Source organism: Amphiura filiformis, chromosome 12 (assembly GCF_039555335.1).
Source record: "Amphiura filiformis chromosome 12, Afil_fr2py, whole genome shotgun sequence".
Lineage (NCBI taxonomy): Eukaryota > Metazoa > Echinodermata > Ophiuroidea > Amphilepidida > Amphiuridae > Amphiura > Amphiura filiformis.
This window is the reverse complement of record NC_092639.1, coordinates 56,390,955-56,412,485: the sequence shown is the minus strand read 5'-3', so window position 1 is coordinate 56,412,485 and position 21,531 is coordinate 56,390,955. Positions and strand designations below refer to the sequence as shown.

At 37.6% G+C, this 21,531-nt stretch overlaps 1 protein-coding gene across 2 annotated transcripts in view; it reads left to right on the top strand.

Annotated features, from left to right (window-relative positions):
• The first annotated feature begins 4,206 nt into the window (after positions 1-4,206).
• LOC140166466 (uncharacterized) overlaps positions 4,207-21,531 on the top strand; it is a 215,497-nt gene continuing 198,172 nt past the window's right edge. For both annotated transcript variants that reach the window (XM_072189945.1, XM_072189946.1), the window contains exons 1-2: positions 4,207-4,321; positions 9,271-9,372. In XM_072189945.1, the coding sequence (XP_072046046.1) occupies positions 4,311-4,321; positions 9,271-9,372 (113 nt within the window). In that variant the 5' untranslated portion in view covers positions 4,207-4,310. The remainder of the gene's footprint in view (positions 4,322-9,270; positions 9,373-21,531) is intronic.

Below are 21,531 nucleotides of genomic sequence, written 5' to 3'. Positions count from 1 at the left end.
ATTGTGGCGTATTAATTTTGATGCACATTTCTAGTCAAATTTTGAGACAAAGTGTTGGATTTTGCTCATCGTTTTGCTAAACCATCAAAAATATGACTGACTTTACGAGTCTTTACTTCAAAATTAATGATGACAAACTCGGTTCAAGTGCATGAGCTTCGTTGAAATGCACCGACATCATCATCATCATCAGTCGGCTGCGGAGCAGGCGACTACAAGCTTTCTCCAACTTGAATTGCGATACATTCCCGGTTTACCTTAGTGCTTATAACGCGAGAACGGTATCGCAGATTGGTCAAACTATACCTACTTTTTCTGAATCAAGAGGAATTGAGAGGAATTCTTATCTTTTGAGCAAGTTTGAAATTCGGCATTTGATTAACCCGAAAAATGTTGTTATATTGAAGCCAAAATGGTGAAATATGGCGCAAAAGACAAATGAGCGCAAAAATGGGTACTTTTAGTTTTAAGGCTATTAGGCTAATAATGAGCCTAATATGGCCAAATAAATTATGAGGTTAATTTGGTCAGAAACCTACATATACCGTATAGGCGTCAACATTGGGGATGATTGTCCTCCTGTATGTCAATGGCGGATGTATAATTTATGTACAATGTCCGCGATCAAAATGCAGGCCCAACTGAAGCCATTTGGCATAGACCATTCCTACTATTATGGCAACCTTGGTTTGAAAAAGCCCAATTAAAGCCATTCGTAGCTAGACATGTTTTTTTTTTACTATAAATTGTTACTTTAAACATTATAGTGTTGGGTGTCCAAAGCAGAATCAAAAGGGGGATTTGTTTATCCGGACACAGGGGGGGTGGAAAATATTTGCAAAGGTCCAATTAAAGCGTTTTGGTGCGTCATTTTTACACTTTGACTTTCTTTCAGGGTAGGCCTATACATGGACGGATGGTATAGAGAATTGCTTAGTTATGTTCACTCAGCACATTATGGGTCTGAAAGTGGATGGGCCAGGCCGGCCCCAGTCAAAAAGTGGGGGACCGCTGGCCCCCCTTCCCCCGATCCTGCATCGCCTATATGCTAAAAAAGTTGATTTGGTTTCGGGGGTGCAAAGCCAGTAGGCGAGTTTTTTTTACAAAACTTCACATCTTTTTAGGCCTGCAGATCAGGTACTTTTAGTTTTAAGGCTATTAGGCTAATAATGAGCCTAATATGGCCAAATAAATTATGAGGTTAATTTGGTCAGAAACCTACATATACCGTATAGGCGTCAACATTGGGGGATGATTGTCCTCCTGTATGTCAATGGCGGATGTATAATTTATGTACAATGTCCGCGATCAAAATGCAGGCCCAACTGAAGCCATTTGGCATAGACCATTCCTACTATTATGGCAACCTTGGTTTGAAAAAGCCCAATTAAAGCCATTCGTAGCTAGACATGTTTTTTTTTACTATAAATTGTTACTTTAAACATTATAGTGTTGGGTGTCCAAAGCAGAATCAAAAAGGGGGATTTGTTTATCCGGACACAGGGGGGGTGGAAAATATTTGCAAAGGTCCAATTAAAGCGTTTTGGTGCGTCATTTTTACACTTTGACTTTCTTTCAGGGTAGGCCTATACATGGACGGATGGTATAGAGAATTGCTTAGTTATGTTCACTCAGCACATTATGGGTCTGAAAGTGGATGGGCCAGGCCGGCCCCAGTCAAAAAGTGGGGGACCGCTGGCCCCCCTTCCCCCGATCCTGCATCGCCTATATGCTAAAAAAGTTGATTTGGTTTCGGGGGGTGCAAAGCCAGTAGGCGAGTTTTTTTTTACAAAACTTCACATCTTTTTAGGCCTGCAGATCAGGTACTTTTAGTTTTAAGGCTATTAGGCTAATAATGAGCCTAATATGGCCAAATAAATTATGAGGTTAATTTGGTCAGAAACCTACATATACCGTATAGGCGTCAACATTGGGGATGATTGTCCTCCTGTATGTCAATGGCGGATGTATAATTTATGTACAATGTCCGCGATCAAAATGCAGGCCCAACTGAAGCCATTTGGCATAGACCATTCCTACTATTATGGCAACCTTGGTTTGAAAAAGCCCAATTAAAGCCATTCGTAGCTAGACATGTTTTTTTTTACTATAAATTGTTACTTTAAACATTATAGTGTTGGGTGTCCAAAGCAGAATCAAAAAGGGGGATTTGTTTATCCGGACACAGGGGGGGGGGTGGAAAATATTTGCAAAGGTCCAATTAAAGCGTTTTGGTGCGTCATTTTTACACTTTGACTTTCTTTCAGGGTAGGCCTATACATGGACGGATGGTATAGAGAATTGCTTAGTTATGTTCACTCAGCACATTATGGGTCTGAAAGTGGATGGGCCAGGCCGGCCCCAGTCAAAAAGTGGGGGACCGCTGGCCCCCCTTCCCCCGATCCTGCATCGCCTATATGCTAAAAAAGTTGATTTGGTTTCGGGGGGGGGGGTGCAAAGCCAGTAGGCGAGTTTTTTTTACAAAACTTCACATCTTTTTAGGCCTGCAGATCTGAGAAACGCACAGCAGCTCAGGTCAGAAACACACTGACTGTAGAGGGGGGGGGGTGGTGTGTGTGTGTGTGTGGGGGGGCGTGCGTAGCTAGGGGTTGTGGTGCCCAGGAAGTCTCCATGTGCTAATGATACATAAGGGCGCTCCATGTTGGGGGGCTCAGAATTGATTCTGAATATTGCGCCTCCCAAGGTGTGCACAGGGCACATGCTCCCCCCCCCCCACGCTACGCCACTGGGGGTGGGCTGTCCCCATTCACCCAAGGCCAAAAAGGTCCACTCTGCGAGCGTAGCGACTGAGTGAAAAATGAGTTTTTTATGCTTCTTCGGCCATAAATGTCGAAATTTGCCCATTTGCGAGCGTATAATAGCGAGCAAATAAAAAAGGTTTCTTTATGCTTTCTTAGTCAAAAAAAGTCACAAATTTAGGGACCGTGCACTTGTAAGGGGGGGGGGCCTGATGCAAAAAGGGGGGCCCTGAATTTGTTTGACCCTCCTAAGGGGGGGCCTGAAAAAATGACCACAAATTTTCCTGGAAAAATTGAGTTTATATGCTTTTCTATCGGGTTGACCCATAATTTTCAGGTCAAAAGGGGGGCCTAAAATGTTCGAGGTCTGTAAAGGGGCCCGATTTTTTTTTTTTTGCATCAGGCCCCCCTTACAAGTGTTTGTGAACGGTCCCTTAGTGGCTGTGCAATAATTATCAGCCCCCCCCCGGCCCCCGGGGGTAAAATTTCCGAACCGCTCGCCAAAAATCCCAAAGTTCAAACTTTAAATGGTCTAGATGTAGGCCTATGTTGCGAGCGCAGCGTTTAAGCGTTTCCGTACTTCGTAAGCCTTGTTTACAGCGTTTTATTAAAAAGGCGCCCTGTGAATGCGTGCCCAAAATCGCTTGCGCCCCCTCTCGGCTTGCCAAAATTGCTTGCCCCCCCTTTCGGCTGGCCAAAAATTTCTTGCCTTCCCCCAATTTTACCCTACCCCAGGGCTCATAATTATTGCACAGCCGGACAGCCCCTTAGGGAAACGGGGCCAAAAAAGGTCATTTGGGTTAGTACCGGTAGCCTATAGCACCCCCCCCCCAGTCCCGGATATTACCCATATCTTTGAAATATTTGTAAATATTATTTTCATTTTTTTCAAGCGAGACTTCAAAATAGCTAGCTCAAAATAGACCAATTGTTACTTTTAATAGGCCTATTAATTATGTTCCCCCTCCTTACCATTGTAGGTCAACGTAAATCCTGAGAAAATCAATATCCCGGATCAATATAGCCTTAGGCAAATAAACTTGAACTTACTCTGACCTCAAGTTCAGTGTTGATGTCATGTCCCCTCCCTTATATTTTCTCAATTCATAAAGTTACAAAACTAAATGTTTATGGAGTTGTTTGATTGCCCAGGTCAATTTTTTGTCCATAATTTGTATAGGCTAATTATTGGTGCATGGTTCCTTTCTCAACTTTTCCAATGAAGTTGCTGCCCCGGTTGCTGCAGCAGTCTACCTGTCAAAACTCGTATCGGATTCATTCGGAAAAATTCTCAACGATCGACATTTCCGAGTCCGCACCTCACCTTAAATTTGAAAACCGCCCAATTGGGTGTAATCAGGTTTTTCACATTGTACAGCATGAATTATATTTGGGCGAAAATTTAGGTGTATTTTATGGCAACTCTGACACATATTATCATTTTTCAAACAAAATGGCGACTGAGAGGAGCAATGTGAATAACTTCCTATCTAACGTTTTAGCGTTTCCTATATCTTTACTGGAATACTGATGACGTTCTAGATCGCCAAGATGACAGATCGGTAAGATTATAAGACATAGGGATAATAAATTCTGGAATTTTATGTCGATGGAGTACGGAATAACGGGAAATAGTGGACGTACCGTAAAGCCAAATGTCTCCGTATCGTAATCTCATTCAATGCAGTTCAGTGCACACAAATACGCATTGAACTGTGCTGTATACAGCTGTGTCAATGAGAAACTGTCATTCGCAAACATCGATGTTTTGAACCAACCGATTTTGGATTTTATATATGCGGTATTGTGAACTAGAATTTATGAAGGGACATACTATGTGAGTGCTTATACCAGGATCATACATATCTTTATTCCTTTTCATAGTACAAAATGGATTTTCTGGCACTGACTGTACAACTCCACAAGGCTAGTTGACAAAATGGTTGAGAAATAAACGGATGAAATTGATTGATGATATAGCGGCAAGTCCGGCAACTAACATCAGACTTTCACAACTTAATTACAAGTGTTATCAATCAGAAAATAGATAGCAATGTATAATGCGTGTTTGTGAACAACTAAAATAATATAATTAATTTGGAGGAATGAAGATATTTCCCAAGCATGTGAAAGTTTGGAATCTGATTTGAAACTATGTCAACAACAAATGTTTCATTTTGCGAGTTTTTATTACATTGTAGTTTGACCAATGCAATGACCATGGGGTCAAGGTTAATTAAAAAATAATAATATAAGTTGAAGTGTGATCAACTGCTATGTATAATAGTATTTACATAGGCCTAGATGAAATTGCCTTTGTCACAATATGGATGGATGAAGCTTCAGTAATTCAGCAAAAAGTGAAATTTGCTTTAATGACTGGCATACCATTATGTTACATCTATGATTTTGCTAATAAACTTGCCAACCAAACAAGCCTTGAAATAAGCAGGCGCCAGGAGCAAATTTGCTCTCGTAAAGCCATCGATTGCTCCTGGTCCTTGCAAAATTCACATGTACCAGGAGCAATTTTCTAAATCAAATTGCTCCTGGTTCCAGTTTTTAACTGGATGCAGTAGTGCTGGTATGCTGTAGGGCCTATTGTATCAGAAAAGGATTTACTATTTGAAAATTGCTCCTGCTTCTTCAGAAAATGCTCCTGGTTCTTGTGAAATCCCAGTGAACCAGGAGCAATGTTAAAAAAGAAATTGCTCCTGGTTCCAGTCCGCTTATTTCAAGGCTTGCAACCAAAGTACAAATGTAGGCATGTTGTACATTCCGGGCAGGGTCATATTTTCGACCTTCTGGTTCATCATTGACCCCTTTTTCAAAGCCAATTTTGATACATAATATAATATAGGAATTATGAGCTAACTTATTCAAAATGTTCTCAATATTTTCAGAAAATAGCTAAATTTTGCCTCACTGTAGCCCAAATTTGTGAAAAATGTCAAAAAAATTTTCGGTGAAGTTCAGTTATAATCGGACCAAAAAATTTGACTTGGGTTCAAATTTCTTGATAAACTGGTACTCGTATTGATGGGACCACTAATTCAAATTATTAGCAGCGGCATATGACCCAAACCAAACTTGAGGCATATAATTTTAAGCCGACAATATAATAAATACACTATGCCTAATATACACACTGAGTTTGCAGCTGTACCAATTGTTTTGACCCTTAAACTTAATGATTGAAACATCAATGATTAATTAATTATCATGTGATTAATTAGGTCAATTGGCACATTGCACACTTAGTTGTTAATTGCTGTCAACATGTATGTTTTGACATGATATGTTTGGTTAACATTATATTCTGATGATCATGGTATACTTTCATAGCAAATTAGTATGGCCCATTTATTATTTATGGATTAGCCGTTGATGTTAACATTTTGAGAATAAAAATGTCAATCCATCTTCTGTAATTTAATTTAAAAATGAACCAAATTACATGCGTACCGGTACCTGTAATTTATAAGTTTATAGAATTGCAGATTCATACGTAGTGGTAATAACAATAAAAATTATTAATTTAGACTTCAACACTACTTGTTTATTTCGCTTACCGGGAGCGCTTTCAAGGAACTTCCTCGTCATCAGCCGATGTTGTTAGCTCTGATGTTTTCTTGGAAGCGGCTCAGGACCAACCTGATCAGGTGACATCACACTTGATGACGTCACCGAAGTTTCCTGCCCCTGGTGCCGCTGGGTTTGATCAGGTTGTCCCACACATTATCTAGTTCCAATCCTGTGTCTGGTTTGGAGAAAGAAACAAAAGAATTTCCCAGGAGGGTCCTGGAAGCTATCCAGATCAAGCAGCAGGGACCTTCATTAAACCAGGAAAAAGGAATGTGCCAGACAAAATTAATTTTTGTTTTTGACTTGTATTGTTGTAAAACTTGTATTGTGTACATTTAATATTTGGGATCTGTTGGTTTGAAAAAACAAACAAGGCTCCCAGGCTTTTTTACCCCATGGTAAAAAAAGTCTGTTTTGGATCCTGGTGTGTCCAATATTTTACACTGCAAACTATACGACCAGGAGCCATCTTAGGGACCAGGAGCTTACTGGTCCAAGCATACTTTTATAAGGCCTGACAACAAAGCTGTAGGATTAGGGTCAATTACATATTTGAGTTGTAAATTTAAGATTAGAATACCCCAAAGATTAGGATTGTTACAGGTATTCAGCTCATGATGTAGAAAATGTATAATTCTAGGATTTGCATTCCCACTGCTGACTGATCAGAGGTTGATGATGATGAGTTCCTATCCTATTAGTAGTAAAATGTTGCACTCTTCTTAGATTTTCTAATTTACAACTGGACCAGTTCAGCTCCCTGGTTTAGCTACCACAAAGTTGGGTGTTTTTCCTGTATCTTGTGTGCTCCTGATCCGACACCAAGAACACATCTGAAGTGCTACTTTGATCCATGGACTAATACAGGATGTCTTAACTTTGACCTACTTTTAGTACTTGTACAAAAAGTACAATGAACAATGTATTGTCTGAACCTATTGAGAAAGAAGCCGGTTTATTGATAATACAAATGGCAGCTATTGCATGCTTGTGCAGTGATATACACACAGTCTCACAAGTCAACAATATTTTATACAGCGATCCGAGCCACTACCCAAAGAGGATTATGCTCTTGTTGCATGATTCCATATGGTATAGACCATAATGATTCCATATTTATTAACTAAAAGGCAGGTTATTACTGACTTAGCTGTACAGTACAGATATACGCAGGGTTGTTAAAATATAGGGTCAGGATTTTAAAAACAGAACAGAACAGAAAGATAAAATATACATTTTATTTTTTAAAAACTCTTTAAGTTGGATCATCTTGTTTCCTCCAATCAGGACAAAACTTGATATTACTAGGGACCAATTTGTATTTATTTGCATAATTCACATATTTATAAGTTGATAACCCAAAAAAATTTTTTGTCATAAAATCAGAGGAAATATTAACTTTTTGCCTACTTTAATCTGGGAACATACCATTGTAATACACAGCAAAGTTGCAATAGTTTGAGTCTATATGGTAATCGGTATGTCATTCAGTTTATATAGATTTTACTCCACCAAACACTGATAAGGCATGTATTCCCAAACACTTATCATGTTTGAGGTGCCCATTACAGTAGACATGCTAGTATGCACTGTGCAGTCAGTATTTGTCAAGAGGATCATGGTGGAAATCATTCAGAAAATTCCATGAATGACATTACAAATACTCATGCCCCAATTTCAGGAAAATGTAAACATTAGTTGTAACATATTGCATACTGTATCTATCCTTTAATAAACTCCCCTCCTCTTATTAAAATGCCCCTCTAGTCATTTTGAAAAATTGAATGAATTTAATTCAGTGACATGGATTCAGATACAAACAGCAAACATGACAGGCCAGTGAGGTCACTGTGAGGTCATACAGGTGGGCAACACAAATTTGATAACATATACCTTGCAAACAAGAAAAGATACCATGATGATAATTTATTTGAATTCATAATCACAGAAAAGATGAGCCATGTATGAAATTGGACATCAGAATTTTAAATTATAGACCTATATAATCTGATTAGAAGAATTTTGAAATTAATACCATTGAACTTAGATTAGGAACCACCTGAATTAAGTGCAATTAATTGATCATTATGGAATTATTTTATTTGATCTGTGATCACAAAGTAAGCTGTGGTCATAGTCAGTGATGCCAATGATGCACTTTGGCACCTAGTTGGGCTACCGCTGCTCAGAAAATCTTGCCGCTACTTACCTAAATTTGGGCTACTTAAGGGTACTACACCCCTGACCAATTTTGTGCCTATTTTTGCATTTTTCTCAAAAATTATAGCACATTGGTGACAAGTAAGATATGCATATTATAGGGGCATGGACTACAACTACTGTACTGAAAATTCAGCAACTCAAAGCAAGTAGTTATTGATTTATTGATCAAATACAGGTTTTCCCTCATTTTTGACTGTAACTACACAACTATTGTCTGTGCCGAAATAAAATTTCCAGTGCAGTAGTTGTAGTCCTTGCCCCTATAATATACATATTTTACTTGTCCCCAAGACGCTATAATTTTTGAGAAAAATGCAAAAATAGGCACAAAATTGGGCAGGGGTGTAGTACCCCCTTAAGATTCATTCACTGATTGCCACACCTGAAAAGTTTTGTCAACACTGGTTGTAGTTTTGAAGCATGAATGATAAGTAGCAGTATTCTGTTCATGTGTTCCATCCTATTGAATGCTTCTTCCCTCCACCCAGATGTATAAATGGGAGCTGTATGGGTACCAGGATAATGCTGCTTTACAGGAAGGAGCAAGAGGATTGGGAACTGTGAAGATTATGATGCATATCTCACTATTATCGCAAATCCATAGTGTTTGAATGTGTAGGTAAGTCTGTTTAGTTTGGTGTAAGATTAGATAACCATTGCACCAATTACTGACACTTTATGTTTACATTCTTGTCTATTACAGGGTAGAATGGGTGGAAATAATCGAGCCCAAGACACAGCGGCCTATGTATGGAAATTTACGTACAGGCGAACTTGCATGGGAACCACCGCCAAGTGCTAAAGTGTAAGTCTTCATTTTAGAGAGTGTTGCCAGAAACAGGTTTGATTGACCCATCAATACAGTACTACCACTCCCAATTATATTCAGAAATGATATTTGATAAAATTGATATTGAATTCAAAATCATGTGGTCACATTGAATGATGCATTTTTTCCCACACCCGCTCGTGTAAATGCCGGCAACTGTGGACATCAACCCACCACCATATGAAGTTTACTATATCTAACTGCGGAGTGCGGACATACTTTGGAGTTGACCCTAACCCTAACCCACCAGGGGCTTTTTGGCGACAGAAGGGAAAGAAGGAAGGAATAAAGAGAGAAAAGAAAGAAAGAAGTTGTTTGCTATGGGTGGGATTCAAACCCGAGACCCCTTGCATGCCAAGCACTCGGTCGGCGACACTTTGCCACGGGTCTTGGGCTTTGCTGGCCAGCGAAACCGTGCCTATATCACTTAAGGCGATTGCGTCATCACACCATGTGAGATGCACGCACGAGCAGCGCATTTATCAAGTAGTATTTTGTAGTACTCAGGTGTGTTAGGGTTAAGTAACATGGACTCAACATGCAGTTTTTACTATATGTATGTTTGGACTGACCATACACTCCCAAATGCAGTCATCCCTTACATGTAGATGCTTTTGAATGCTGTTTTTTGTAGAATCTCTATCCAGGAACCTGCACGCCTGCATTTACACACACAAATTCCCCACATGTTTGTCCTCTTTTGCAGGTGATTGCAAAAGTGCAACAAATGATAGATATCGCCAATGCTAATCATATACTGTGGTTCACCTCAAGTTTGGTAGTGACGTCAATACTTTTTCGCGGCTGTGCCACAAGTGTGCGGACAAACTACCATTTTGCACATGTGTGTACGCTCTGCGTGTTTAAATTTACATGCACAGTTCACATCAGAATACGCACCTACGTGGCTACGTCGCTACCGAACTTGAGGCGAACCACAGTATAGTCATGTATTTGTTGTGTTTTATGTTCAATTTGGTCATGTACATACTACCTGCTAAGTCAGAACCTCTTTGCTTGTCACATAGCAAATTGATGATCAATAATGGCTAGATGCGATTACTACACCTTAAAACAGACCTGCAAATAATGCATTTTATTATGTGTTGGCTGTGGTTTTAGGTAGTCTGTGAGTTGTTTATGGTGAGTTTTATGTTGCTGAGCGAGAGGGTGTGTGAATAAGCTGACATACAATCCTGACTATAGAAGGCTGCATGGTATTGCTGCAAACATACAAATTGTGTGAGAAATTATAATTTCTGAATTAGGTAGGGAACTCGGATTTTGTGCATATTGATATGTGTTTAAATTTACAGGTACAGATGAACTTCTGAATTCACAGAGTTAAATTGATGAACATGGCGATTTGTTGGCAATAATGGTGGGAAAGGGTTTTGCAAAATTAAGTTTTTTGTAAAAATGTAAGCTATGTGCATGGTCATGATTCATGAACCAAGAAATGTGCATGAGCCTATGTTCATTTAATTGCCTTGAAATTGACCATTGTTTATTTAGTTATACTTTATCATGGAATTCAAATACATTTAATAAGCTTAAAATGATTTGTTGTTTAAGAATTTGTCAGCAAACATAGCCTTGGTCTTCTACCATTGTGATCCATAGATCATTAGTATCATGTCAAGAACATCTCTGATCTCTCTTTATTGTTGTCCAAAATGCTCTCTATAGTTTGGCCTACAAAGTACATAAAGTGTGAACATTTTAATTTGCAAAACTGTAGTCTGTGTATGATGCAGACAGTGCCTTGAACATGATCACGATAATATAGCCAAAAAAAAAAAAATGACATGCTGCTTTGTTAAATTGGATTCATGCATTTTCTCTCTCCCACGTAAAGAGTTGAGAAAAGAAAATGGCTATTACCTGGCAGTCTGGCTATTAGTACAGGGCAAGTAGGCTAACCTTAAAATGTACACCAAGTTATTTATCCAATAATGGGCTTTATATATGGTCATTTTCACGGTAAAGGGTGTAACTTTGGATTTTTAACATTTTAATCCGTAGTGTTCTAATAAAGCCACAGAATTCCATGATTTTTGGCCACATAAGTCACCCCAATTTTTAAGGCAGGTGATAAATTGGATGTTGGAAATTACAGGCCTATTTCTGTCCTGCCTCTCATTTCCAAAATTATCGAAAGAGCTGTTCATAATCAATTATATTCTTATTTAACTTCTATGGGTATTCTGTCAGAGAACCAATCTGGTTTCCGTAGCAATCACTCAACAGCAACTACCCTGAATGATGTTCAAGATTTCATTTTAAAAACATGGATAATGGACAAGCCACTGGTGCAATATTTCTTGATCTCAAAAAGGCTTTTGATTGTGTTAACCATTCTCTTTTAATTGAAAAACTTAGCAACTATGGTATTAAAGGTACGACACTTGAGTGGTTTGAATCTTATCTTGGTAATAGAGCTCAAGCTGTTAACATTAATGCCACATTATCTGATTTTAAGAACATTAATATTGGCATTCCTCAAGGCTCTATTTTAGGCCCACTTCTTTTTATAATATTTGTTAATAGTCTTTCTAATAGTGTTGATTGTAAATGTACTATGTATGCCGATGACACCACATTACTATGTACTGCTAATGACTCTTCTACTCTTCAATCAAAGCTTCAATGTAATTTATCTAAAATTGTTGACTGGTTCAAGAATAATAATCTTACATTAAACATTCAGAAAACTAAGTTCATGGTGTTTGGCACTAGCAGGGTGTTAAAAAACTTTACAGATGTTAGTTTATATTACAATAATGATACTATTGAGCGTGTAGATGTATTTAAGTATCTTGGTGTTACATTTGATCCTACCATGGCTTGGTCTGATCATATTAATGCAATGTCTTCCTGTATTTCTAAGCGATGTGGTGTAATTAAACGTGTCAAACCTTATATTCCAAAAGATACCCTCATCATGCTTGCTAATGCAATTGTTATGCCTAATTTTGATTATTGTAATACTGTTTGGTCTAACTGTTCTGTTGAGCTCTACAACTCCCTTCAAATTCTTCACAATAGGCTTGCTCGTATTATTCTTTCTGCTGATATCAGAACACCAATTGATGACATGATGAGTACTCTTCACTGGAATACATTAAATGATAGGTGGTTCAACTATATGGCAACACTCACCTTCAAATGCCTGAAAGGAATGGCTCCTGATTACCTTTCCTCTCAGTTCACTTTTATGCATGATATGCACTCTAAAGGAACCAGGAGTCAAACCAACTTTGCTCTTTTGAACCACCATATAATATTAATGCAGGTAAAAGAACTTTTCATTCACGTGCTACTAAATTGTGGAATAGCCTTCCAAATGATAGTAGATGTAATTTTAAGTCAATGAGTATTGCTCAATTTAAGCAGTTGTTTTTGATAAAACCAGTGTAATATGCCTTTTATCTGAATTTACATGTTTTCCCAATTGTTCACAATTTCATGTGGCATTTATAATTATGTATTTTCTGATTTATTACTGTATATATATGCTTCTTGTTCACATTGTAAATGCAGGGCCTCCTTGGAAATCAGTGTTTTGACATTGAAGGAGCTACCCTGGGTAAAGAAAGTTTAAATAAATAAATAAATAAAATAATAGTTAGCAGCTACCTTGGGTAGCATAATCAGCTTTGGGAGTTACTGCGTTCAGTTTTAGCAGGCTTAAATGTACTTAATATTGCCATTTTGAAAAACTATAAAAAACAGTAACATTTTTGTAAAACCCTGTGTTTTCTTCAGTTAGTTCATGGATAATTTTTCTTATCCTGAAAGTACAGTCATATGTTCAGTAAACACTGCCACATTAGATTTAATTGTGAACAGCCCTGTATTTTTGAGAACCGGACTTGATATTTGTCGTTTCGAGGCTTCATTTTCCGTTAACAATTGTTAACAAACTTTGTGGGTGTAGCTTTGGTTCATAATTCTTGGTTATTTCTTCACTTCTTCTTGATTCATAACAGTTGTTACCTTAACTTGAAATGGGTAACAAAAATTAGTCGATTTGCAAGCTTTTAAAATTTTTATAAAATCTTGACTTCAAAGAGCCCTTTTTCCGTTAACTTTTTGAAGCCTCCGAAACAAACTGTTCAGCAAGCTTGTGCAAATATAAATAAAAGAGCTCATCCAATCTATTTATCAAAATGTAGCAAAGTAGATCCTCAAGTCACATGTTTTTAAATCGTGGAGATATATATCACCGTTTGAAAATGGGACCCAATACAAACTTTCCGTTAACAATTGAAGCCTCCGAAACAAATGAAGCCTCCGAAACAACAATAAGATTAATTATCATCTATGCATATCTAAATTGGTGTGTTTCATACTGATATCTGCATTATAATTATTACTTGATATGTGCAGAATGTCATAAAAAAAAAAAAAAATTGACATTATGGTTAATGTTTGAAAAATATACTGATATCCAAAAAGCCTGTTTCGGAGGCTTCACATGCAAAAAACACCATACTAAACAAATGGGTGAAAAAATTAACATGTGATAAATCTACAATATCTGCCGCATAGAATCATTGATTCAATATACACAAGAAAATAACAGCTTAGATGATCCCAACACTGTTGTTTTTTAAAAAAACTACTTCTGCAATGTTTAACAATTGTTAACATGAAGCCTCCGAAACAAAAAAAAATGACTTGCTGTGATAATTTAATTTTTGTCACAACTGAAATTCAATACTTAGAAGCAAAGCATGAAAATTGGTAATTGTGATATTATTTACCTATTTTTTTATGTCAACTTGTAGTGGTTAGCCAAATATTTTACTTTTATGATCACCTGTGTTGTTAACTGAAGCCTCCGAAACACAAATTGCTTGAATTGCCAATTCTAAAAAATAACTCCAATTTCTGTGAAACTTGGCTGGGAGGTTCCTTTCATCAAGTAGTATTTGTACATGAAGTTAGACATTCAAATTATTTTAGGAACCCAATTAAAACTTAAGAAATATGTTTAAGGTTTGGAAATTTCCATTGTAAATGACACTTGATGTTAAAAAATTTTAAAAACTGCAATTACAAACATAGCAAAACATGGTATAAAATTTAACTTATATCTGTTGACTTACTTTGGAATGGGATTTCACATGTATTCCAGCTTTCATGTCATAATTTTCTGAGGTTATGTAAAATACATTTTTCTTAGATTTTAACCAAAATGTTATGGAAATGTCAAATTTTTTATTAGAAATCAAAAGGTTTAAGCCTTGAAACATTATTTTACTGGAATTTAAGTTGCTTCTATGCATGATTTCAGTAAACAGAAACATATTTAAGTGGTTTGAAATTTTGACCCAAAAATCAAAAGTTACACCCTTTACTGTGAAAATGACCATATGGAAATGAATATGTAGGTCACAAGGTCATGTGTAATCGCTATGATCAGATAAATACAACACACTCAAGGGACTTTTCACAAACAGTTGTCATCCTAGACTTGGACGTGCTATTTTTAGAACTGATTTTCCTCTGATACTTGATTGTGTGTTCTTTGGCATATTGACATGAAGGGAACATGTTGCCAATTTTATATGGCAGAATTTTATACTGAAGTGTTAATCATCAAATAATGCACAGAATCTCAGCACTGTCTGTATAATACTTTTCGGATTATTTTGCCCCATCACCGATGGATTTGTACATCTGTCTAGAATACATGCTTGTTAATTTAAATGTGTACTGAATAAGCCTATAATGTGTCATGTGGAGTCACTGCGCATGCAAAGCACTACAAGCACAACTTTTATGCTGAAATATTACAAGACACCGATTATCATTCCATTTCATGCTGAAAATCTTGGCAGAACTACTTGTAGGTAGGCATGCCTGCGATATTTTGTTCTCCATAAACCATCACTGAGTAACAATCTATAGTAAATTGCTGTATTCCTTTTATGAGAGCGTATTTTACTTTGTACTTCGCATTAATCGCGTAGCCACTGCGTTTTAAAATGCACTCGTCTCTGATTGGCTACTTACGCGATCTGCTGTTGACGTGTCAATGAACTGCACATTGTATGCATTGTTATAGTGCGTAGTAACACGACAGAGAACACTGAATGCATGCTTAATTTGGAAGGACCTAGGCAAAACACAATATGCTTGATCTCCCATACCATTACACAATACACATGGGTTATACTATGGAGCCCACATTTTCCCTTTCCAATTTACCAAGAAACTACAAATAGATAAGCTTACTTCATTGTCCCTGAATGTCAGTTGGCATGTTGAAGTCAAGTACTAATATGATTAGGTCAGCTAAACCAGATTGAAAATCACTCCTAATCAGATGGCTTTTGCCCTTTTTGTGGCTTTAAAAACTTGGAAATCCATGCCATGTTGCAACAGAGTGATAAAGAACTTAAAGGTGCTAGCAGTGATTTGCTAATTTAGAAAATTCATAAAAAAATCTTAACTTTTTGTTTGGAGAATGGGAGTGCTTACTGTCCCTGCAAGTGTTTAAGACTGAAATTTACTAATAAAGGTAAAATGTCACATATAGGGACACTTGTACTGTGGTTCACATCAAGTTTGATAGTGACATCACAAATTTTTTGCAGTTGCACCGCCAGAGTGCGGACAAACATCCCTTATGTGATTTATAACTTTAGGTGCACAGTGCAATATTGCACACAGCGATATATGTACCTAAGTCACTACCAAACTTTGAAGGTGAACCACAATATATGCATTTGAATGCAGCGGCATTTCTTGCAATTTTTTTAACGCATTCACTGGGATCACTGAGAGTTCCTTTAAAGATAATTAGTTGTGAGATCTTGAGTCAGAAGTAACATAGCTATAGGGATTTGCCCTGACTGGAAAATACTATCTATCTATCTGGCAGAATAATTATATGCTGAGAGGAAATATTTAATGAGTGATTTAGGGATCAAGCATTTCCTTTGGTTTTACATATTTCAATTGCAGCCTTATTTGTATTTAGGGAATGTTGCAGTGATAGCTAAGCAGTAGCATTGTTCAGACAGGCTTAGCTTAGAGTTAAATTTGTGTTAGGCTCACACAAAGCTACCTCAGAGGTAGCTTAGTGTGCGCCCGCATGAACAAGCATCATGTTAAACAGACACAAAATTTAACACAGAAGATTTAGGAATCTCTGTGGTAGCACACTAACACAAAGTGACCGCTGCAGCTAACACAGAGTGCTTCTATAGAGTTAACAACTATGAGGAGGAACTGTGTGGACGAGTATCAGCGTTTAAATGATGACCTCGCACTGCCTCTGTGTTACGCTCACACAGAGGTAAGCTCACATCTGAACAAGCCTAGTGATAAGTAGGCCTAAATGTTTGTGGCACTAATGACAATCTCCTCACCAGCTGTTAGGATTTCAGAAATGATGTCACATATGGTAATTTGTAAAGTATGGAGATGCGTTATGTTTACTCAGATTTAATTTGAACTTTGGCAAGAGTATAAAATGTTAGTTTTAACAAATATTATGTTTTAATACTTTGCATATTTTGCCAAATTGACATTATTTTATGATTAAAAATAGCAAATTATATTAATGTTTCAATTCTTTCACATCACAGCACTTTGATTTTGGTAATAGTAGTTTTGATATGTAGGCCTACATGTTTTGCACTGTGCCAAGAGTTCATGATGGAGGTAGGGCTGGGCAGTAGTTTAATAGCATCCAGGAAGGGTATCCAGGATTCTACTGTTGAAACTGAAACCATGCTGAACTTTGATTGGGAGTTTAAGAAAAGTCTATTATTTTTACAGATTGGCAGGTGATGGGTTGGAATACCAGTACAAGTGTTATACACTAGGATCCACAACATGCTCATCTATCAGGGACACGGTTCTTAAACCCCAATACATTTGTACATTCATTGAATGACCTTTGAAGATTTGGGTACAAATACTCATACTCTGCAACTTGACTATGCCATTGGGATGAGGCTATTGTGGTCCATAATAATACATTCACACCTGCATGTATGCAAAATATATACATGCACATACCCATCTACATTTTATTCATGTAGGACTCCACACATCCACCCACCACCCCCCACGGAAACTATAAGCACATTGGGATGTTAAAACACCCTAGTTAAATGCAAATTTGAAAGTATACCAAAGTGAGAGGCACATTGCGGAGTCCATATTGTTATACACACAGTTTCCCAACATAAACAGTTTGCAAAATATACGGCTGAGCTGAAAATTGTGTAAAATGCACATGTCTGGAGGGTACACATTTACTCAATAATTAACAGGCACCTCACCTGGTTATATTGCATTTTAATTATTAATGTTGTATGTGTTTCAGTGTTTCATTCAGAAAGCCGCACATACTGGTTTTAACTTAATTTTGTGAGTATTCAAAGTTCACATCTTTTACAAGTGGGTTTTGATACAATTTATAATCTGCTTGAAAATGTGTAATAATTACTGATGTTGCATGATGGTGCAAAGCTGAAATTAACACCAATTTCTTGTCAGTGAAAATTTGACTATTCTGAAAATTGAAGCAAAAAATTGATTGTTTCTCCAGTGATGTTTGAGGTAGAAATAATTGATATGCAGTGAGATTGAGTCTTCTCTGCTGCTTGCATAGAGTAGGTCATTGCCATAGCTAATGACTCCTCATCTGTGACCTATGTTGCCATTTACTTGAGTTGCTACATTAGATAGATCCATAGGCAATTTGGCTTCATATTGTCACTCATACATATTTACTGCCCATAGAAATGATGTGAGAGAGGATACGCTGTGTTGCAATCAACTAAGTTGACTGTCATGCTGCTAGAAATGTCCATGTTTATGTTTTGATAGAGAGAAAACTGGATTACTTGGGACTGCTTTCTGTTTGTAATATCATGATTTTGAGTATGAAATAATGTAGGCCATTTGTAAGTAATGAAAAATGTAAAAAACACTTTTCAGATCCTTTTTTCATGCCCTATTTATAGTATTCTGAGACAAAAAAATTGCAAAAAAAACACCACAGTGCTCATTCACAGATTCTAGAACAGAATCTGTGGCTCATTCTACATTGTAGATCTTATGCTCAACAAAATCAAGCGATATGAGTTCTCACACAAGGAGTGAAATTTCTAAGCATGCAGAGTCATTATGATTGACGTGACCCCAAATGTGATGTGTGAAGAAGACATGAGAACAGACAACAGGTTTTATGCATTGGTTTATCATCCAGCCCTGGATACTCACCTTACACAGGTTTTACCATTCAGTGAATCAAATTGTTATTCATCTGTTGGTTTCAAAGAATATGGTTAGTTTCAAACCTCGTATTCATACATGTATCTGTTTGTAGGGGGGTATGTGTGTGTGTATCAGCTTGCTCACTGCACTTCATCTCACCTTGAGTTTGGGGTCGGTGCTTTTACGCTGTTGTGTAAATAGTTTGTGTGCGTGTAAACTGTGTATACGGCGCCGCTCTATGGGATACGGTTAGCGTGTGCGATTTTATACTATGACTAGTGAAATACGCAATATGTCATTACCAAATTTGAGGTGAAAAAAGTGAAGCTGCACAATAGATGTAGTAGGGCATATTCTAACATATTTTGCATCAACTTAAAAAAAAGTATACCGGGTACTTTCTTTTAAAATAAAATAAAACATTTTTTCTACACAAATTTCAGCTTTCCACTTTATTATTACAAGCAGGGGGTAATGTAATATAAGTTTTAAGAACTATAGTGTGTCTCATCTCAAGTAGAGAGTAATGCCATGTTGCAGTAGCAGATTTGAATCTTGGGTGCAAACCTAATCTGTATGAGAGCGATTTGACCATACGCTGGCGACTCAACTGCGCAAGCATACTGATTTGAATTTGCCAAGTGCAAAATCCAACATGGCATTACTCTCAACTTGAGACAAGTCAGACTCTACACCAAGGGTGAAAATAACAGAGCTTGAACCAGGGGCCACTTTGCCAAAAAAGTTCCATTTAATTCCATTTAATTTCACCCTTGCTCTACACACCTGCACAAGGAAGAGCTCATGAATGAAAATGAAATGATTTGATTCCAATCCAAGAATTATTGAGACAAAATTGGAACACATTCAATACACGAAATAGGAGACAAGAGTTAATGTGATTTTTATCAATCGTTCCCTCCTGTCAAAATACAATTTGTCTGAGCCCTTCTGTTAGGAAGTAGCTGGGGCTTGTCCACCATCAAGTGGAATATGGATAAGTGGATTTTTTATGTATAGCAGCAATATTATGGCTACATGTAGAGCACAGAGGAAGAAGTTAAGTGCAGTATCTTCGCTGGACCGGCCTAAATCTTGTACTCATCACCTGTTTGAGGTGACGAGAGACATTTCAAATCGGTCAGGATTTGGAGCTAGGGTTTCTGTGTGTAGTTTAGAATGTCTGGAAGGTGGTGAAAAGTGCATGTTGTCATGTGATGCCAGAAATCTAACTTAGTGTAATGAGCTATGTCCATAATGTGGCTGCCGTGAATTGCGTCCAAGAGTTATTTCATTATGCCATTACATATTTTATTTACCGTATTAAATATGGATTTGCATTAAGCCACTCAAATTGATCCAAGTCTCCTGATTTGTTTATTTTCTCAGAGCTTCACAATTATCAGTGCTGACGTGAGTATAGTCCCACCCGTTTTTGGGTGAACATTTTTCAAAATTGGGGGGTGGGACTATACTCTAATTTAAAAAAAAAAAAAAAAAAAGTGTCCCTGGACCTAGACCTAAATGCTAGGATCATTCATGGTTGACCTAAAAAAAAAAAAAAAAAATTTCAAGATGTTTTTTTTTGTTTTTTTAAATTTCGTTACCGGGCAGGGAATTTCCTGCCGGGTAATAGGATTCTCAAGGCGGGACTCGAATTCCCGGGACTCACTCACACCCTTAGGCGCAAGTCAAAACCAACACATCAGCGGAGGACAGTCCTATATATTGACTCAGTTGCTTGTTTTTGCCATAGCTCTATCTAGAGCTCTAGAGGTAAAATATGTGCACACAAATTCACCTCTTGCTTGCCAAAGAAGAGTTTGCACATCTTAAAATAGCAGAAGCTCACAATCCAAATCCAAGGTGGCACTGAATCTGTATTTGATGAGGAAGGCCATTGTATGGGATCCATTTTGTTGATGTCAGCTAGAGTTTGATATCCATTGTGCAGGTATTTCAAGTGCTGAATGGTGATAGTCAAGTGCATTGGTGTTTAGGATGTCAATGACCCCTCTTTATACTGAACCCATCATCCTCTTCCTACATCACGTTCCTATATGCTGCATAAATATCGGCACATTAATTCAAGCATACAAGTAGTGTGAGAATTTGGAACCAACTTTATAGAGGTAGTTTATCGTAGTATGATTCAATACTAAACATTTCTTTCATACGAACTGTGGATGTCCTCAGTGGCGTAACCTGAAATGTCTGCGATCATAAATGTTTTTAAAACCACACACACTCACCCCCACATACCCCTCAACCCATATTTAAGAACTGTGTGTCAACCGGGGACAATTACTGGCCAACCAGGGACAAAAACACACAGTGCAAGTTTTTGCCGCCTAACTGCCACCTTTTTGCAGATTTGTTTTGCTTACATTTTAAGTTTTGTTCACTGTATTGGGGATTTCTATTGGGTCCCTGATTTTAAGTCCATATTTGGGATATTAGAATGGGGGTACGCTGTGAAAGTTTTGATAGCTTGGGACGACCCCGAATGCCATGAAATCCAAAGTATTCTAGTTTATAAGCTGGAAAACAAATGTACACACCCCACACACAGAGAAGTTTGTGTAAGCACTTGTAACCATGGACACCGGACAGCAATTCACCCATCCGCCATGATCAAGGAGAGCCTCGATCTGGCAGCATGCATGAATGGGAATTGAACCAGTCATTTTTAAATGTTAAAACATTGCCTCAAGATTGTAATTCTTCCTTTCATGTCATGCCAGTTCGAGACTCTCCTTGCATCATGGTGGAACCGTGCAAGGCAAATAACTAAGTGTGAATTTCACTCTCCAAATGACACTTTTGCCTATATATACATGTACTGTGGAATGTTTCAGTTTTTACCACAGAGTGCACTTTCACCTTACA